General features: G+C 44.1%; 1 protein-coding gene across 2 annotated transcripts in view; it reads left to right on the forward strand.

Annotated features, from left to right (window-relative positions):
- The window catches only part of ano8a (anoctamin 8a), a 127740-nt gene that overhangs the window by 45422 nt on the left and 62156 nt on the right, over positions 1–20162 (forward strand). For both annotated transcript variants that reach the window (XM_034183015.1, XM_034183016.1), the window contains exons 3-5: positions 5491–5623; positions 15473–15611; positions 19338–19434. In XM_034183015.1, coding sequence (XP_034038906.1) covers positions 5491–5623; positions 15473–15611; positions 19338–19434 — 369 coding nt within the window. The remainder of the gene's footprint in view (positions 1–5490; positions 5624–15472; positions 15612–19337; positions 19435–20162) is intronic.

Here is a 20162-nt window from a genome sequence, read left to right on the forward strand (position 1 = left end):
TGCAAGTATATACTACTGGTAACACAAATTTAAACTTAGTCATCTTCAGATGGATCCATCTTTTGGGCACATTGACAAATCTGTGGTTTCCTTTGGTTTGAAATGCGTGATGGTATGTTCGTAAACAGCTTTAATAAATCCTCATCTGCTTTGAGTGGAAACTTTGGCTTGTTTTTTGTTAACGAGTTGGAGCAGAACTGTTTCTCCTGCAATGGCATCTTGTTTTTTGTGTTTGGAATTGAACAGTAGTTGTGGAAAAGTTATCAAAGGTGCCAGAATGCTTAGACCCCTGGATGTTTGATTAAATGCATAAACAGACCTCTCTTATCACTCACATATACTGCAAATTTTCATGCCATGTACTGTGACCACCTTTATTATTGTAATATGTCAGTTTTATGTTGAGATCAGTCTGCTTCAGTAAACCTAAAAATGAACCAAGTAATATTTAATGACCCCTCAAATTATGAGATTACATTTAAGGTAAAAAATAAATAAACAAACAAAAGCAGGACAAATAGAATTTTATCCATCAGTATGGAGACGCTACTGTAATATTCTGCAGTTTATCCACAAGCTGAAAGATGGCTGGTTTGAAACCTGACGGTTTCTGTAAGTGTAAAACTGTGTTAGCGAGACATAAAACCACAAATTGCTTGAGGATTCCCAACCTGATAAAAAATATATTAAGTTGGTTTATGTAAACATTTGACCCACTGAAAATCTGAATTGTGAAAGCAAAAACATGAATAAAGCTGTCTCAACATTATTTTTAAATAATTTTATATGAAGGCAAAACAGACATAGAAATTAGATAATACATGAAAATTCAGTAAGTTATATCTTATATATTATATTCCAGTTCTAAGGTGGAACTATGCCAGGCTACTAAGGTATATCTAAATATCTAAAAAGGAAGAGTAAGATAGAAGAGTAGAAAGAGTAGAGTTGAGCCACTTAGGTGCCTGGTCTTGAGAACCAGGGATGGTAGGTTGAAAAGCTTTTTTGTCCCATGGGAACTCTCCCTACCCACCCAAACGGCTCAAGAAAAAAGTAAATGGGTGATTCTTGTAATATGGGCACTTATTATGTTCTTTGATCATATTGTATGAAAAACAGAAAAAAGGGGAAATTTCACACTTTTATAGTTATCTTTACAATGAAAGTGTGTTAAGAAATTTGTTCTAGTAGTCTATGATGACTTTTTCACCTTTTTTCAGCATCAGTATATGCAAATATTGCCGTTTTGTGCTTGTCCCACACCCAGACTTTTGATCTTCAATGATAAAAATGAATGGTAAAGAAACGTTTTTTCTAATGTTTTAAAATATCTCTGAATAAAATATCAGTAAAATAATCAAAACATAATTGGGGTATTCAATGTCATACAACTGTTGTGATTTTTTTTAAACAAAATGTAGTTGTCCCACACTATTGCCGTAATTTCCACCACAACACTGTAATGTCCCTAAACAGTTTGTATGAAAGATTGTTTGGGTAGTTTCTATGGAGATAAACAGTGACATCAGAGCACATGTATATAGCGCCAAATCACAACAAACAGTTACCCCAAGGCGCTTTATATTGTAAGGCAATGGTGTGGTGGAAATTACATTTACAAGGCCAATAGTGCCCGTACTTAAAGAATCACCCAAATATAATAATAAATACTAAGACATAAGAAAGATAAGACATCATATATATATAACTATATTTAAATATTAAGGGTAATAAACAACATATACAATAAATATGGTACTATATAATATACAGGAGTAGGTATTAAAACCTAAATATTAATACAGGAGAAGATTTGGTCATGGTCGGTGAGACAAGAGAAAATCTGGGCAGATGCTGAGCGGAGAAAATCGGTGATTGAACAATCCAATGACTGCTTTTCAAAGTTTTCCAAACACATTGTCGGCCGTCATCCCGATTAAATACATTCAGCCATCGTTGGATAAATTTGGTACTTGACAAAGTCGAAACATGTCTCAACCATGTGAACAAGCATAAGACGTAATTATTTATCTTGTAGTTATTTATCACATCATAATACTATATTCAGTCATGTGACCATACTGATCATGTGACTATGCAGGTATGTGGACAGAAAACAGAAAACATGCTTTTATGTTCCAATCATTATCGCATATTGTAATGGTGGGTCTGTCCACAAAGCAAGGCTGGGAATATATCAGCTTTGCATTTTGTTGTGTACACATGGCTTCTGGTGCAGTACTTTTTAGTTTGTTTGTTTTTATTGCAAACTGATTCCAGTTGCATCAGGCTTTGGTGATGATCCTATGGGCATCACACAGATTAAGGAGCGGTACAACTGGTTTGATGGTCGCACAATGGTGGAGAGCGAGCCGCGCTCCGGTCGGCCATCAGCATGCTGAAATGACCGGATCATTTCCAACGTGAACTCTGTGGTGATGCGGGACCGTCGTGTGACTATCCGAGAAATTGTGGAAAAGGTGGACATCAGCACTTTTTCGGCACATTCCACTGTGACAGAAGATTTTGCCATGAAAAGAGTTGCAGTGAAGTCACCGAAAGCCGTCTGAATAATCCAAATTGTTTCCACCTGGCTGTCGCCCAGTTTCTGGCAAAATTTGATGCAGTCGCTCTGCTCCAGTCTTTCCGCCATTTCCTTGCAAAGAAAAAACGACGAGAGACTCCACCCATCCTCACACAAAGGCTGCTTACAAGCAAATGACGCAATCGACAGGCGTGAAAAAACTCATGCATGTACACGAAGGTTCAAGGTTGGCTTATGCAAGCACACATGATTCAAATCCATCAGGTTTTTGAAAAAAATAAAAAGGTCGGATACTTTTCTAACAGACCTCTTATATAAACATGATTGGGATTGAAAAGGCGATAGGAGATAGGAGCATCAGGTGACATTAGTGCTGGGATTTGTAAACGAGTTATTATTGCACATGATTTGTGGACATAATATTGCACATGATTTGTGGACATATTATTGCATGTGGTTATTTCACAGTGTTATTGTACAGCCTGACAGCAGCAGGGAGGAATGACCTGCGGTATCGTTCCTTCTTGAACTGAGGGTGCCTCAGTCTGTCACTGAACGAGTTGGTCAGCTCCACTACAGTCAGGTGCAGAGGGTGAGAGGAGTTGTTCATGATGGATTTGAGCTTGGTTAACACCCTCCTCTCAGCCACCTCCTCCAGAGACTCCACAGGACTTGACACCTCTGCCCCGAATCATCACATTCATGATCAGCAGCCAAGAATGTATATTTCGTGGCATTCGTGACGTGCTGTCGTTATGTGTAAACGCAGCATTATGATGCTCAATTACTGAAAGATAGACTGATGTAACGTTGTATATAAAGAAAAAGCCAGATGTCCTCATGACCGCTCACAGTTGTTGAGTCTTTGTCACGTCTTTAGTAGTTGTAGGTGTAACCGATCATACCTGATCCGTGATTTGCACCCCCCCCCCCCCCAACCAATTCAACATGCATGTGACCTACAGATTAATTTTAAAGTTTACAGATTTATCACCATGGTGACTTGTTTTGAAAGTAATAAGTGTGTAAATGCTGATGTGGAGTTGCAGTAAAATCAGAGTGAGTGTTGTATGGCTGGGGGGCCTGGCTGCCTTTTTGTTTCTGTCTTTTGTTTTTCCTTCCAGGTGGCTTGCATTTGGGACTGAGTGGCTGTGTTGCTGAGGTTTTCAGGACCTCACCCTGATCACCTGCGGCTCGTCAGGACTCACAGCTGAGGTGCATCTATATGGATTGGAACATGGTGGCATTTAAGACTGGAGTATACAGTGTGTATTTGCCAGAGACTCGACCTTGTGACCAGACGGGTGAGAGCGTCGTCTCGGGAGCCATCTCATCATCAGTGGATGCAGAGAACGTCCAGGGTTTGATGCACGGTCTGTGAAAGAGGAGGGAGTGAGGTCTCACGCTCGTCAGCACACTTCCTGAGGTACGTTAGATTTTGTGACTAACATTTATACAGTCAGTAAATGTGGTGTCCCTCACACCTTTATTATATTGAGCTGTATGTTAGTCATGTATCGGCTTCCACTGCAGTGGAGTTTTGTGAACTGGATGTTCCATGCCTGCAGGTTGGGAAGCTGATTAGTAATCAAGCCAGGAAGTGTTTGCTGTTTGTACACCTTTAAGTGTTCTCTCTGTGTGTAGAGTGTGGACTCACATAATGGTTCCTTCTTTCACAGACTCGGTTTGTTGCGGCCACCTGGGGGGTGTCGGCGGGGTCCTTGGGTCCGAACAGCTTCTGGCTCCGGACTGTTAGCGCTGCTGGGAGCGCACCACGCCAGGCCGCACTTTCTTTTGTTATTTTTTGTATCACTGTTATGTATTAAATTCGGTTAGCCTTTGTACCGTGCTCTGCTTATTTCATACTGGGTCCTTCAAACGCTGGTCGGTTCTCCGAGCTGCGTCCGACACATAACAGTGAGTTGGTAAAAGTTGCGTGTTCATGTGAACGGTGCTTGTTAAAAGCAAACAACCCCTGCTGCTTTGTGCTCTGCTCCAGACAGCTTGCTAAAAGTTTGACACACGTCACGGTCCGAGCACAGAAACAAGTCACTGTGAAATATAGGGAGTTCAGGATGCAATGTGTGCACTGACCTCATTCAAATCATTCAGATCAGTTCATGTATGCTCCCTGTGCCCTCCTGAGCTGAAAGCTGCCTGCTTGGGAGGACAGATGTATTTATCCTGAAAGTGCGACATAAATAAATTTATTATGAACATTGCCCTCTCACCAGACAGTGTAGCCATCGTCACCTTTTTGAAAAAGGTTGAGTTATAAACTCAGGTTTGCTCTGTTTAATTTATTATTTTTTTATTTTGTATGATTGACAAAGGCTATTTTTTATTTACTCATACTGTAATTAAGTATTTTATTTTAAAGTATTATCTAATCATTGGGCATCTTATTTTCATTCAGGACCATGCGAAAAGTTCCTGGTTTTTCATTGCTCTTTCAGTTCTTGTTACAAATGCAAAGTAAAGTTATATTTGGCTGCCCCCTTTTTTCTTTATTCATTTTGCTGATGTAAAAAATGATCCAATCTGCAACTAAAAGCAGTGATCCAATCTGTGAGTTTTGTGAGCTGTTACACTTCTAGTAGTAGTTGTTGTGTGTCATTAAACTGCTTTAATTGAACTCACATCCACTTGAAGAAACTACATTAATGCATTGATTTCATTGCTTAAGGTATAGAAATGTTACGTTTACTGCAGTTACATTGTTCTGTAGTCAGAAGTGATAATCAGAAGATTATTGGTGGTCTTTGTGGTTGTGGATGGAGTGTTTCATCTGTTCCAGATGCTTTGGTTCGGCCTCTTTATCTGTCACCGACTCTTTGGCACACATTCTTGGAAATGTGTAAAATGAACAAAGAAGGCAGATTTTGTTTGTTGCTGTCGCTGCTGTTATATTAATACTGTGAAACCATTTTGTTTGTCACTCTCAGATATGATCGACGACCACACGCTGCTGTGGCTCCTAAATCAGATTCGTGTTGGGATCCCACAGGTCAGCATTCAGGTTCGACAGCATAAACACACCCAGGCACACGCCTTCTTCATCACAACAACTTTTGAGAAGTAAGACTCCCAAACTCAAACTCTCAATGTTTGTGCATGTGTGGCTGCTTGTCTTTCATTCTGTGGAACCAGAGATTGGCATAAATAATGCAATATGTATTGAGAGATACAAAATACACAAATTGCAAGTGGAGCATAACAACAAATAACTGTTGGGAGAGGGTCGTAACACGGACCCGCAACAGGGGGCGCAAATGAACGGACAATGGATAAGACAAAGAGTAACAATTTAATGTTGTGAAACGCACAACTGAATACAGACAAAGATAATGCCAATTGTACACAAGGTGACGTGCGGGCAGACTCGAAGATAGGAGACCTCTGGCGATCGGCGAGCCGGGACCCACACAGCTTCCACCACCAACGGCCTGAAGAACACCGGAGCCGCCAAGTCATGAGTCCCCAGGTGGTCACCGTCTTCTGTTGCAGACCCTGGTACTGCTGGCAGAAGATGAAAAGACAGTTATGGTGAGTGTGTATCCACACACCCAGTAATCCTCTTTCTACAGATCTTCCAGGAGGGAAAACCTCCACCTCCAGACACAATTTCACCTGTGCAGCTCCTGTTAGTCTCTTCCTTGGATGGAGTAAGAGGCGAAGAACGTCGCACTCCCACTATCCGCCAATCCAGCTTCAGACTCAATCCACAGGAATACGGCTGCACACAGAACAATGTTAGATACAACGATAATTCAGCAGAGAAGGTTACCTTCGATGGTAGTTGATTTCTCGGCAAGGAGGTGGAGTAATGATCCGGCTTTTATAGGGATGACGGTGATTGTTGACAGCTGGTGTAAATGAGTGACAGCTGTCACTCTGTCTCGGCGCCCTCTCATGCTTGAAGCCCGCACTCCAAGCAGGGCGCCGACTGGTGGTGGTGGGCCAGCAGTACCTCCTCTTCAGCGGCCCACACAACAGGACCCCCCCCTCAACGGGCGCCTCCTGGCGCCCGACCAGGCTTGTCCGGGTGTCGGCAGTAGAAATCGTCCAGGAGGGCCGGGTCCAGGATGAAGCTCCTCTTCACCCAGGAGCGTTCTTCGGGTCCGTACCCCTCCCAGTCCACCAGATATTGAAAACCCCGGCCCTTCCGACGGACGTCCAGGAGCCGACGAACAGTCCATGCCGGCTCCCCGTCGATGATACGGGCAGGAGGTGGTACGGGTCCAGGAGTGCAGAGTGGTGAGGCGTGGTATGGTTTTAACCTAGAGACATGAAAAACTGGGTGAATCCGCAGTGAAGCCGGGAGTTTTAGCTTAGTTTTAGCCGGACTGAGGATCTTGAGTATTGGGAATGGTCCGATGAACCGGTCTTTGAGTTTTTGCGATTCCACCTGCAGTGGGATGTCCTTAGTTGATAACCACACCTCCTGCCCAGGCTGGTATGCAGGGGCCGGGGAACGCCGGCGATCTGCATGGGCCTTAGCCCTCGTCCGGGCCTGCAACAGGGCAGAACGAGCGGTCCGCCACACCCGACGGCACCTCCGCAGGTGGGCCTGGACCGAGGGGACCCCGACCTCTCCCTCCACAAGTGGAAACAATGGGGGCTGATACCCCAAACACGCCTCGAAAGGGGAGAGGCCGGTAGCAGATGAGACCTGGCTATTGTGGGCGTACTCGATCCAGGCCAGATGGTCACTCCAAGCCGCCGGATGCGCGGAGGTTACGCAGCGGAGAGCCTGTTCCAACTCCTGGTTCGCCCGCTCTGCCTGGCCGTTCGTCTGTGGGTGATACCCGGACGAGAGACTCACGGTGGCCCCCAGTTCCTTACAAAAACTCCTCCAGACCTGCGAGGAGAACTGGGGACCACGATCCAAACGATGTCCGATGGTATCCCATGCAGACGCACAACGTGGTGGACCAGGAGGTCTGCTGTTTCCTGGGCTGTCGGGAGCTTCGGGAGGGCCACGAAGTGGGCCGCCTTGGAGAACCGGTCCACTATCGTGAGGATGACGGTGTTACCCTGGGATGGCGGGAGGAGGTGACGAAGTCCAGGCCGATGTGAGACCAGGGGCGATGAGGCACAGGCAGGGGCTGGAGGAGGCCCCTGATCTTGTGATGATCCGCCTTGCCCCTAGCACAGGTGGTGCAGACCTGGACATAGTCCCGGACGTCGGCTTCCAGTGACGCCCACCAGAAGCGCTGCTGGACTACTGCCACGGTCCTTCGCACTCCGGGATGACAGGAGAGCTTGGATCCGTGGCAGAAATCCAAGACGGCAGCCCTGGCCTCTGGTGGGACGTAAAGTCTGTTCTTAGGACCGTTCCCCGGGTCCGGGTTCCTGGTCAGGGCCTCCCGGACGGTCTTCTCCACGTCCCATGTGAGGGTGGCCACGACAGTGGACTCGGGAACGATGGTCTCGATGGGGTCTGACAACTCGGCTTTGGCTTCCTCTTCGTGCAGCCAGGACAGTGCGTCGGATCGTTGGTTCCTAGTCCCGGGACGGTAGGTGATCCGGAAGTCAAAGCGTCCGAAGAACAGGGACCAGCGGGCTTGCCTGGGGTTCAGCCGCTTGGCGGTCTGGATGTACTCCAGGTTCCGATGGTCCGTGAAAACCGTGAAAGGCACCGTAGCTCCCTCCAACAGGTGTCTCCACTCTTCAATTGCCTCCTTCACCGCAAGGAGTTCCCGATTGCCCACGTCATAGTTACGTTCAGCGGGGGTCAACCTGCGGGAAAAGTAGGCACATGGATGGAGAACCTTGTTGGACTCCCCGCTCTGGGACAGAACGGCTCCTATCCCTGAGTCAGAGGCGTCCACCTCCACTATGAACTGGCGGGTAGGATCAGGCTGCACCAGAACTGGTGCAGACGAAAACCGGCGTTTCAACTCCCTAAACGCGGCTTCGCACCGATCCGACCAGGTGAAGGGGACTTTAGTGGAGGTCAGGGCAGTCAGGGGGCTAACAACCTGACTGTAACCTTTAATGAACCTCCGGTAGAAATTTGCAAAGCCAAGGAACTGTTGCAGCTTCCTACGGCTTGTTGGTTGGGGCCAATCTCTCACCGCCGCAACCTTGGCCGGATCCGGGGCGACGGAGTTGGAGGAGATGATGAACCCCAGGAAGGACAAAGAAGTGTGGTGGAACTCACACTTCTCGCCCTTCACAAACAACCGGTTTTCTAGTAACCGCTGCAGGACCTGACGTACATGCTGGACATGAGTCTCAGGGTCCGGAGAAAAGATGAGTATATCATCCAGATATACGAAGACAAACCGGTGCAGGAAGTCCCGCAAGACGTCATTAACCAATGCTTGGAACGTTGCTTGTACCTCCTCTTCAGCGGCCCACACAACAATAACTAGAAGCACTCGGAGAGCGCAAACCTCCGCCAAGGCCATAGGGTCACTGACACCACATGGACTACCCTTTGGCAAAGAGACTTATTCCACGTCATTTCACGTATCTACCATCATGTTTCAGATTCAGTGGTTAACCCTCTGGGATCCGAGGGCATTTTTTGGACAGTTCACTCGCCTGGCATAAATGTTTTATTATTGCTGTTAACAGCTCTCCCTGCATCCCACAATCAAGTTTTATGTCTCTTTTTTTCAGGACAACCTGTACTTTCAAAATATATATGCTATAGTTGTGTTTTATAAGTGTAATAAAGGTTTACAATCAGAAATAAGAAAGGAAGAAGTAAAGCGGAAAATAAGTTTCCACATACATTTATTAAAAACACACAGCAAATTATAATAAACTAGTAACACATCACTCCTAAAAACAATCTTTGGTGTATCACGTGAGGTGAATCTGCCCTACGATTGGATTTTGGAAAACCATGTGACGGTGAACCAATTCCAATTGGACACTCGCATTGCTCACATCATCACACAGCTTTTATGAGGAGTACAGAGATGGTGGACGGTGGCTCGAAAGTCCGCAAAGTTAGCTTTTCAGCAAAAAAAGTACATTTCTATCTCATATCATTAAAAGTTATTTATAATTTAGTAAAGCTTGGTCTCAGCCGTCGTATATGACGTTGTGTGGAAAGCTGACAAACATTGCCAGCGGTTCACAACATCCTCATGAGACGTTCCCAATTTGGGGAGTTTCATTATTTGCTGCAGGAGCTGCATCTGGATGACGGCCGCTTTCAGCAGTACTTCCACCTCTCCAGGACCCAGTTTGAGGACCTCTTGTCCCGTTCGTGTGCGCACATGTGAACAAATAAAAAAAGTGGTTGCTGCTGCAGTTCATCGCTCTCCTCTCAAACTCTGTCATAATTATGTTATAAACCAGTCACCATTTCAAGCGCCTTGGGGCAACTGTTTGTTGTGATTTGGCGCTATATAAAAAAAAAGTTGATTGATTGATTGATTTGTTTTATTATACATCTGTGTAGTTAATAAAATTATCTTTACGGATGATTCGTTCATGCACGCACGTAAAAAAAAAAAACTGTCTGCTGCTGCTGCTGTGGGGCTGCTGCTTGCTCTCCCCTCAAACTCTGTCATAACTGTGAAATAAAGGACAAAAGGGACATAAGTTCTGCTCACAGGCTGATTGCCAGAGACAGGACATGTCCACATCAAGTATAAACTCAAGACATCTCCACGTCACTACATATCCAGTCCCTGATTGGTCATTGTGATGCGACAAGACAAAAAAGTTCAGATTTTTCAACTTGGGAAGCAGGGCAACGCAACACGATCTTGCACCACAAATGCGCCAGTCGCTCTGAATCGCTTCATTCGCGTCGCTTTTTGAAAAGAAAACAGTCAGCCAGCAACAAAGCAGAGAGGAATTGGAACGTGTCCAGTTTGGTGACATCCGAGTTGCATCTCTGCTTTTTGTGGATGAAGTGGTTCTGTTGGCTTCATCAGGTGGAGGTTCATCAGGCAGTGACCTCCAATGCCCACTGAGCAGGTTTGATGACGCCTGTAAGACAAATGTACAGTAAGACAGGCTGCACCAAGACCTTAAAGACATGGTCCTTTGTTTTCCTACAAGACTACCAGTATCACCAATCACCTTTCCAGGTGTCACTCAATCTCAAAACCCAAGAATTCAGAGACAGGAATGTCACTGCTGAGATAATTGAACGTCACTACAGGTTCAACGCTTTCACTACATACAGATGGGATGGCAGAGTCCAGGAAGTCATTAAAAACCTTGATCTAGGACCATCACACTATGATTCCTCACTCAGTTGCTGAAGTGCTGTTATCACGGTATCCATTGATTCCGCAAAGGTGATGTCATCAACTGCGAAGTCAAGGTCTGTAAACCATTCCTCATCAACAAAAGCACCCCACCTGCTGGTTTCTTCAACCCTACCCAACAGCTAGTCCATGCAAGCATTGTATAGAGTTGGAGGCAGAACACATCACTGATGAACCCCAGATTTCACTGGAAAAAAAATCAGAGATTCTGCCTCCGTTTCATGCAGCACCCACACTATCTGTTTAGGCCGTATGTGATGTTCTGCAACTTTTTGGGGATAAATGCATGGCATATTTCTTCACTTTTCTGGTTAAGATCTCACATGGGGAAAGCATGTTCAGTATTTTTAAAATACACAAATACAGAAGAGCAAAGTATTGTTTTTTTGTAACTGATACTGATTTTGATATTTGATTATTCTAAAATCTGACATGCTAATATAGCAGCCATATTCTTTTTCATCACAAACACATTGCATAAACAAAGAGTTTCATTATAATTTATATTGTGTAGTTTTTGGAACAAGTCCTCACCAAAATAACCCGACATGATACAATTTGAAATTGAACTTGCTTTGTTGGCACAGCAATTCATATTTCAAAAAGGTGGTATTTGTTAATGGTTCCTCAGTGCCTGAAGTAATGGGTCAATTTCTCCATATGATGGGCTCTTCTCAGACATCAATGACCCTAGAAGAATTAAAATAAATAATTCAAGATTTGTAATGTTTTGTTCTCTAGGGTAAGCAGTGGCAGCTCCAGATCATTTTTCTGCAGGTGCTTTTAGGGGATTTTTATGAGGGTGCTATGAAATAAGGACTTGTGTGTCGGCGGCTCTCTGCTAAACCTCTGCCATGTTCATAGGCGTGCACACAAAACAAAATCACACATAAAACTAGGCTAGTGTTCAATACAAATATCCACAGACCTGCACATGTAGCCGAAAGGAAAAAATGCCAACAGCAGGCAGAGGAGAAAATATTTCACCTACCGTTGATGTCTTCAAAACAGCACAATGCTCCTGTTGTTGTGGTTGAAAGCAAAAGCATGAGTGATTTGGTTGGTGTCCAGGGCCCATGTTCTCTGAGGGTTAATTGTCTGTCCCCACTGCTGTTTTTCAGGTAGTTCTTTAGGTGACACAGAATTCACTTCTTTCTCATTTCACTCGTAGATATTTGGGCAGCAAAAACCTAACCATTTCAGCAACGTCGTCGAACGTCACATTCACGCATGTGAAAAATTAGGTCAAAGATCAAATATGATTACATTCATTTTGTGTAAAACAATCAGTTCTGTTTGTTTATTTTCTTTTTTGAGTGAAATATTTATCTAATCACATAAATCCAAGAACACCAGATTTGCGTCTTCCTGTGGAGAACTATTCTGAAAGGACGAAGTCATAGCTTTGAATCTGTACCTTCAACGGCTCATAATGATTGACATCATGTTGTTGTTGTTGTTGTTGTTGTTGTTAACGGTGTAATTTAACATAAGTCCTCCAGCTCAGGCTGAGAAATCACCCAGAGCAGACAAACACTGAGGGACTTCTTTATTATAGTTACGTATTTCCATGATGAGGAATTAACATATTTCCAGACGTCATCTTCCAAAACAAGAGCATCATGTGAAGAACAGTTTTCAAATGAAGTTGGGCGAAAGAAGCACAAAAAAGGGCAAAAAAGAAAAGGAATTAGCCAACCGCGAAAAATTCCAGCCACTGTTGGGAGGGACGGATGGCCGAACAGGCATGAACGATCCCGCGGTGATGTTTTTGCACGTAAGAGGTGTGAGCACGTGAGTGGTGTGATACCACATCGCGCTCACACAGCAGCAGCAGAAATTACATATTGGACAAATGTACATAAATCAATGAAAATGTGTAAGGAAAAAATAATGAGAGCACAGAACATTATAAGAACAATGAATGTACTGTTTAAATGTAAGACAATCATGTTACTGGTAATGATTCTGTTCTCACTGTAAGAAGAAAACACAATGTTTACTGTTACTGTTTCAGCACTGTGGCAAAACAAATTCCTTCAGGATTAATAAAGTTCTTCCTATTATTCTTATGATGTGTAATTGATGCCTGATGACTTGACGGTCTGTGTTGGAAATGATGAAACAAATGGATTTCCTTTTGCCTTTTAATTGAATTCCTGTTACAGAGAGCAGACAATACAAGAATTATCCTCCTTCTGTTCCTTTATGTTAATGAAACATGGCCATGGACATAACCACGGAAGTAATGAACTGACATGAATGAAGCCATGCGCTCATATCGTGAACACATCAGCCAGCTCTGCATGTCCAGCTGTCTATGTCCAGCATGGTGTGCTGCCGGACACCCCATCATGTGGACTATCACTCATGTTGTGGATGTGACACTTGGTTTGCCGGCTGTTCACATGATCAGACTGATATTTTCACATGGGGCAGCCTGGCTGATGGTGTCCAGTGCACAATGAGGCACTGGTGACTGTGTTGCAAAGGCGATATGTGTATTTATTTATTACCATGTGAGGAGAGCCCGCCGATACATGTGCATCGCGGTGGCATGTTGAGAGGTAATGTTCTGCATAGCACGATATGTGTTCACCAGCTGTGCGTAGCGATGATGCAGCAGTCAGGTGCAGCTTTGACTGCATGCTCATCGCGCTGCGCACTGAGATGTGGTTGGGGCGATGCAAAGGTCATGTAGTTTTTTTTGTTTTTCCCCATGTCGTCATCATTTGCAGGCAGGCGTGATTGGAGCTAATGTGACAATATGTGTTCCCCAGCTTTGCGTTGCGCTGACACAGCGGATGCCATATAGAGCAACACAAGCTGCAAGAACACAGCGCTGGCCGTGGGCCATGATCAGTTCCCTCCCTGCTTGTTTCCGAATAACATCCAACCAGTGACGTGATTACATGTGAACCACGGTCCCCTGACAAACGCATAACTGTAGTGGGTGTTTGCGCGTGTGATCATGTCAATATGGACGACACACTTGCATGCCATTTGTGTTGCGGGGTGGACACACCACACACTTGCACACCATTTGTGTTGCAGGGTGGACACACCAGACACTCGCATGTCATTTGTGTTGCGGGGTGGACACACCACACACTCGCACGCCATTTGTGTTGCGGGGTGGACACACCACACACTCGCATGCCATTTGTGTTGGCGCGGGGGGGGGGGGGCAGCAGACTTGATCACCATTTGTGTTGCTCGGGTGGGGGGGGGGCGGCACACTCACACACCATTTGTGTTACTCGGTAACGGCACACTTGTATGGCACTTGAAATATGGGGCCATTCGTGCATCAAAAGTGGTCTGCCTGCTCTCTACTTTCATGTTGGCCCCACATTTTCTAAGTGCCCCATGAATGGTGTTGGATGTTCATGGGTGGCACCTGGACTCTGGCCAAGAGTGGGTCGAATCGGCACTCGCACACCATTTGCTGTAATTTGGCCACTGGTGTGAAGGCTGCCTTGATCGTGCCATACGGCCAGGGTTCGACATGGCTAATGATTTTGTGCAGCCCCTCGGCCTCGGCATGATATGCCCAATCTGCATTCAACATGACGTGCGAATGTTGCGAGCATGATCAGATGGCAGTGTGACCTCATCTTGCCATTTGAATGGGTTTCTGGCGTGAGCGGCATGCGAAAGGAGAATGCATGTGCTGTGCCTGAATGAATGTGCTGACTGCTGTTGAGGTGTTCGAGTGCAGCTCCGATTTTTCATGAGTGCCATTTGAATCCTCCTTCGTGTGCCATTCCGCTTCATTTGTGTTATGTGTGAAGGGGCCCTTACAAATGTCTTTAGTAACATGGCTTCCTGTGCGGTTAATTGTCCCAGTGGATCATCTAAGAAGTCTGTGCTTCAGCATTTCCACGGAGTGAAATTTTCTTTAATTTAATGTCATTGTAATGTAATTTCATTTTATGTCAGCGCATGTTACCACTTTAAGAAGTTACCAGCATCTTGATGATGTTAGGTCCACTTAATCCATTATCACTGAGGAAATAATGTCATAATTTAATAGTCACACCCAAGGCACTCATCATGAAAACCCCCCAAAAATATGTTTAAATAAAACACCTGAACCAACATCAGCCTTTTAGCTGTTAGCTTGGTAACTCTGAGATGGCGGTGTCTTCAAGCTTCATTCAGGTCGCACAGGGTCTGGCCCATGCTCCACCTCTTTATCCATTTATGGGTTGGCTGTGACATTGACAGAGTAACACTACCCATATAGCAACACACAGAGCAGCACTTTTTGAGTTTAAAATGGCTCTTCTGGGTCTCTTCAGCAAACCTATGGTTGACGTCATGCAAGATTTGTCCACTATGTATTTAGTCTGTGAATATTCTCCAAAACAGCAGTTGGCAGTAGTGAGCCTGAAAAACAGCCATCATTATAAAAACTCTGGAAAAATCAACTGTATTTTAATTATGCAAGAGTGTTTAACACAACAGTGTTGCTACACAATAACAGTACCAAATCTCTTTGCATGTATTGTAGAAAATAACACAAACTTTGATGAAAGTTGCCGTGATGCTTTTTACACCATAGTAGCAACAGTATGGGGTTGTGTTTGCTCCAGTGTGATCTGTACATGCTATTGCTTTGTTTATCTATCAAACATCCTTGTTACTACATCACTTTATTTCTGCTCTTCTTGTTCTTCAGTTTGCTGCGGGGTGCGGAGCAGATGGGTATGCACAAAGCTGTCAAACCGCAGTTTGGTGGCGGGATGCGACGTTTCTCCTGTGACGAGGACAACATCTACGAGAACATAGAGAGGGAACTCTGCTTTTTCACCTCACAGGTCAGAGGTCATAACTGCAACGTTATACAGTGTATCCCAAAAGTATCCACATCGTTTCACTTTTTCCAGAATTTGATATGCTACAGCCTTATTCCAAATGGAAAGAATTCATTTTTTCCCCTAAAATTTCCCTCACAACACCCCATAATGATAACATGAAAAAGTTTTTTTTTTTTTTTTTTTTTGCAGTCTTTGTTTCATCAGACCAGAGAATTTTGATTCTCATGGTCTGAAAGTCCTTCTGGTGTCTTTTGGCAAACTCGAGGTGCGCTGCCATGTGCCTTTTACTAAGGAGTGGCTTCCATCTGGCCTGGTTGGTGGATTGGTGCAGAGATGGTTCTCCTCTCTCCACAAAGGAATGCTGGAGCTGTGACAGAGTGACCATTGGCTTCTTGGTCACCTCCCTGACAAAGGTCCTTCTCCCCTGATCGCTCAGTTTAAACAGGCGGCCAGCTCTAGGATGAGTGTTAGTGGAGTCAAACTTCTTTCTAAATCAACTGAATTTACCCCAGGTGGAATCCAGTTAAGCTGTAGAATCATCTCAAGGATGATCAGTGAAAACAGGTTGCACCTGAGCTCAAAATTGAGCTCAGGTGCAAAATGGCATTATGGGAAATTGATGTCTCTTTCGATCACCCCCCCACTTGAAATGCCAAGAACACTGCCATCTACTGGATGGGAGTGTGAATAGCTACCCTTGTTGGTTGTGAATTACATTTCACAAACAGAATTTTCAGTTTTTCAAATGCCTTTTTATTACAAATGAAAAAAATGACATTTACAAATACACATTTATTTTTAAAAACCAACCAACCTGTGAAGGAAACTCATTTTTTGAGACTTTTTCTCTCTGTAAAAATGACAGAGGTACTGTTAAATATCGATAAACTGGAATTAGTTGTTTGAGTAAAACCATGAGTGAAAAGTGGGTTGCGTTTCATGTCTCCTGCCTGCCATCTGTTTTTTTTCATGTGGAATGTAAATGACTTTTTTGGGGGAGGGGATAGCAACAGCAGCTGGTTCGCTCCGATCTCTTCTGTTGAGGGAGGACTGGACTCACAGCTGTCTGACTACATCAGACAGACGCTGTCGCTCGTTTGTTTTTGATTTTACTCACAAGCCTCGGCGGTGCTTAAACTCAAAACTGGCTTATCAGTAGCCAACAGTACTAAAAGTTAGCGGTTAGCTGTAACTTCTGCTAAATTCTTTTGCGACTTATCAGTTTAGCGTTATAAAAGTTAACTTTTCAGTTAGCGGATATCGAAGCTATCTTTTTGGTTAGCTGTGCGCACCACTGTGAGTAACTTACAAGTAACGTTTGTCAACAGTCGCATAACTTTAACTTATGGCCCGTGTATGTGGGACCTATGCGGCATACGCTGGTATGCTTCGAAAATATTGTGTATTCACAAAACTTTTCGACGACCTCACTGTACTATGACGTACACCAGCGTGCTTCAATGTGTCCTTAACTTATACAAAACTTACCCATAACTTTTATTTGGCATATTTTTAATACGTAATACGTAGCTCATCAAGATAGAGAGTAGAGAGATAGATAGATGATATTTATTGCCGTTGTCATTACACAAGTACAACAACAACGAGATTACGTCCACACTCCAATTACCACAGACACGATACAGCAATTAATCCATAATTATTACTTGTTTACCGGCACACATCAGAATTAAAGACAACACATGTACATTTGACATTTGTTTATGTGCGCTAAAATTTGAAACAGTCCATTATCTGAATTAAGACAATGTGAGTGGGGGGCACAGCAACATGTAGTCACGCAGCCGCCAGCTTGGGGGGCTACAGCAACTAAAGCTGTGCTGCACCCTGGAGGGGGAAGAGAGTGGCGTGAGTGGGTGCCATAATGGGATGGGATTGGGACAGGAGGGGGTCGGGGTGGGAGCATGCATATCAGTCTCTGTCCATGTGTGAGTGGCAAATGAGTTAAGTTTATGTCAGTTCCTGTCCATGTGTGGTGGAGTTACAGAAGATAAGAAAGAAGGCAGCCGAATGGTTCACCAAGGCCGTAGAAATTCTTCTGGAGGAAAACAACGGGGTGTTTTTGTCCTTCAGAGGCTGATAAGCCTGCCATGTTTATGGTTGAGCAGTGAAAACACCTTTGCAGCTCACATGAACAAGCAGATCCAATTTATGAGTATTTCCTGGTCTCTGACATCTTCCTTTGCAAGGCATGCATTTGCTCTGAGAAGTTATCCAATTTGCATCTGAGTTCAAGGGTTAACGCAGTCTGAGAATGTATTGCCTCGCCCAACTCATTAATCATGATGGACAGGTGAGGGGTCATGGTCTGGTGGCACGGTCTTGCCAATTCTCCGGTAGGTCAGGGCAGCACATAAACCAATAAGTACAGCTCTCCTACAATAAAACCAAATATAAATAGATTTTTGACGTCCTCCACAGAGAGTGGCACCAAGCATGCGACACGCCATTTCTCCCAAGCGTCAAGAACATAGCCCGCAGGGTAGGTTCCATTTGGGCACGCAGGGTACCCTGGCCCTGATTTCCTTGTTGAAAAAATGGTGTCAACAACAATTCAGAGACCAGGTGATCAATTCTATGGTTAATCTAATATAGTTTGAAGAATTCACAGTCTGGTGAAGTAGGGACTTGAAGGTTGGAGCAGAGATAGAGGAGAGAGGAGGAGATGCGTCCACCCTCGCCGGAGTCCCAAGCAGAAGGTGTGACAGGGTCTTTAGATACACCTTGCTAGTACTGAATTGGACCCCGTTTTTCCTTCAGAACTGTCTCATGTGGCATAGAATTGACATGCTCAGCTGTTTTTTCTTGAGACACCTCCAACTTTATGAGGGGAATGGGCCTCAGGCAGCCTTGAACCTGCATAGTAAAATCACCACTGTAAAACACAGACAGTGCCAGTGTACATGTGGTCCTACTCTGGTCAGAGTGGGACCACATGTTCACTGTTGGTGTTAATTTAACACTGGTGATTTTACTGTGTGGGACATTTCATTTGGCAGACAAGTATAATTACTGTTTGCATCACTGTGCTGTTGCACAACGTTAACTACTGTGAAAATATAATTAATTTAATATCATATAACTATATTCGTAGATTTTTCTGTATTTGAACAGTGTGTTAACATGAGGCGTTCTGAAGAAAAAACATGCCTGTTTAGTACTGCGTAGGCTATATCTCAATAGGATAAAATGGATTCTGCAGTTCATTAGATTTTCAGACTAATTTACATACATCACGTGGCAAAAATGGTGGTGCGGTTGCTTCCCAAATGGAATATCCTTGTGTCAAGGCTGACTTTAGTCAATTCTCCTTTTATTATTTATTTATTGCATATTACAAAAGTTTTATTTTGTAACCTTTTCAGCAGAGGTCTCAAATTGATTCCAGAAAGGGCCAAGAGGGTGCAGGTTTTCTTTGCAACCACCCACTGCACCAGGTAATTTCACTGATTAACTGATTCCATCTGCTCAAAGTGATGGAGTGAGGGAATTTTTACTGTATTTTTTACTGTATTTTTAAATTTTGTGATTATTCTGGCAGCCACAGTTGCTGATCTCCCCCCATATGTCAGGCCTTGATGGAGGTGTAATCCTTGGTGTTTAGTCATGTTTCTGTTGGTGTTTTTGTAACTTACAGTCAGAAGTGAAATACATGTGTATAATTATTCCTCGCTTTACACTCATTGTACCTCTGATTGTGTTCAGGAGCGTCAGACCATCATAAAGTATTGGCTGGACAACCTGAGAGCAAAACAGGGGGAGGTGCTTCACAACATCCACTTCCTGGAGGGACAGCCAATCAGTAAGCTGTTACTATGGAAGAAATTGTCTTTGCTTTGCTGTTTCATGTTCATGTGAGTTTTAAAATATACTCTGTGAAACTAAGGAATCTAGTAAAGAACCCCAATAGAGAGAACCACAATGAAGGAAGTTTACAAAAAAAGCAAGCAGACGGACTGGTCTGTAACTGAGGCTTGAGTGAGGTACAACCCCATTTCCAATGAAGTTAGGATGTTGTGTAAAATGTAAATAAAAACAGAATACAATGATTTGTAAATCCTCTTCAACCTTTTCAACCTTTTCAACCTATTCAGTAGAATACACCACAAAGACAAGGTATTTAATGTTCAAATTGATAAACTTTATTGTTTTTGTGCAAATATTTGCTCATTTTGAAGGAGTGCGGGTATACGAGGTCTATTAGAAAAGTATCCGACCTTATTTTTTTTTTTCAAAAACCATATGGATATGAATCACGTGTGATTGCATCAGACAAGCTTGAACCCTCGTGCGCATGCATGAGTTTTTCCACGCCTGTCGGTTGCGTCATTCGCCTGTGAGCAGGCTTTGAGTGAGGAGTGGTCCAGCCGCACGTGTGTCTCAATGTGCCGAAAAAGTGCTGATGTCCACGTCTTTTCACAATTCCTGTGCTTGTCAGACGACGTCCCGGATAAAACACAGCGTCCAGTTTGGAAATGAACGGCACATTCCACCGTTACAGGAGTTTTTGTCATGGAAAGAGGAGCGGAG

This window comes from Thalassophryne amazonica, chromosome 12, assembly GCF_902500255.1.
Source record: "Thalassophryne amazonica chromosome 12, fThaAma1.1, whole genome shotgun sequence".
In the NCBI taxonomy this organism is placed as follows: domain Eukaryota; kingdom Metazoa; phylum Chordata; class Actinopteri; order Batrachoidiformes; family Batrachoididae; genus Thalassophryne; species Thalassophryne amazonica.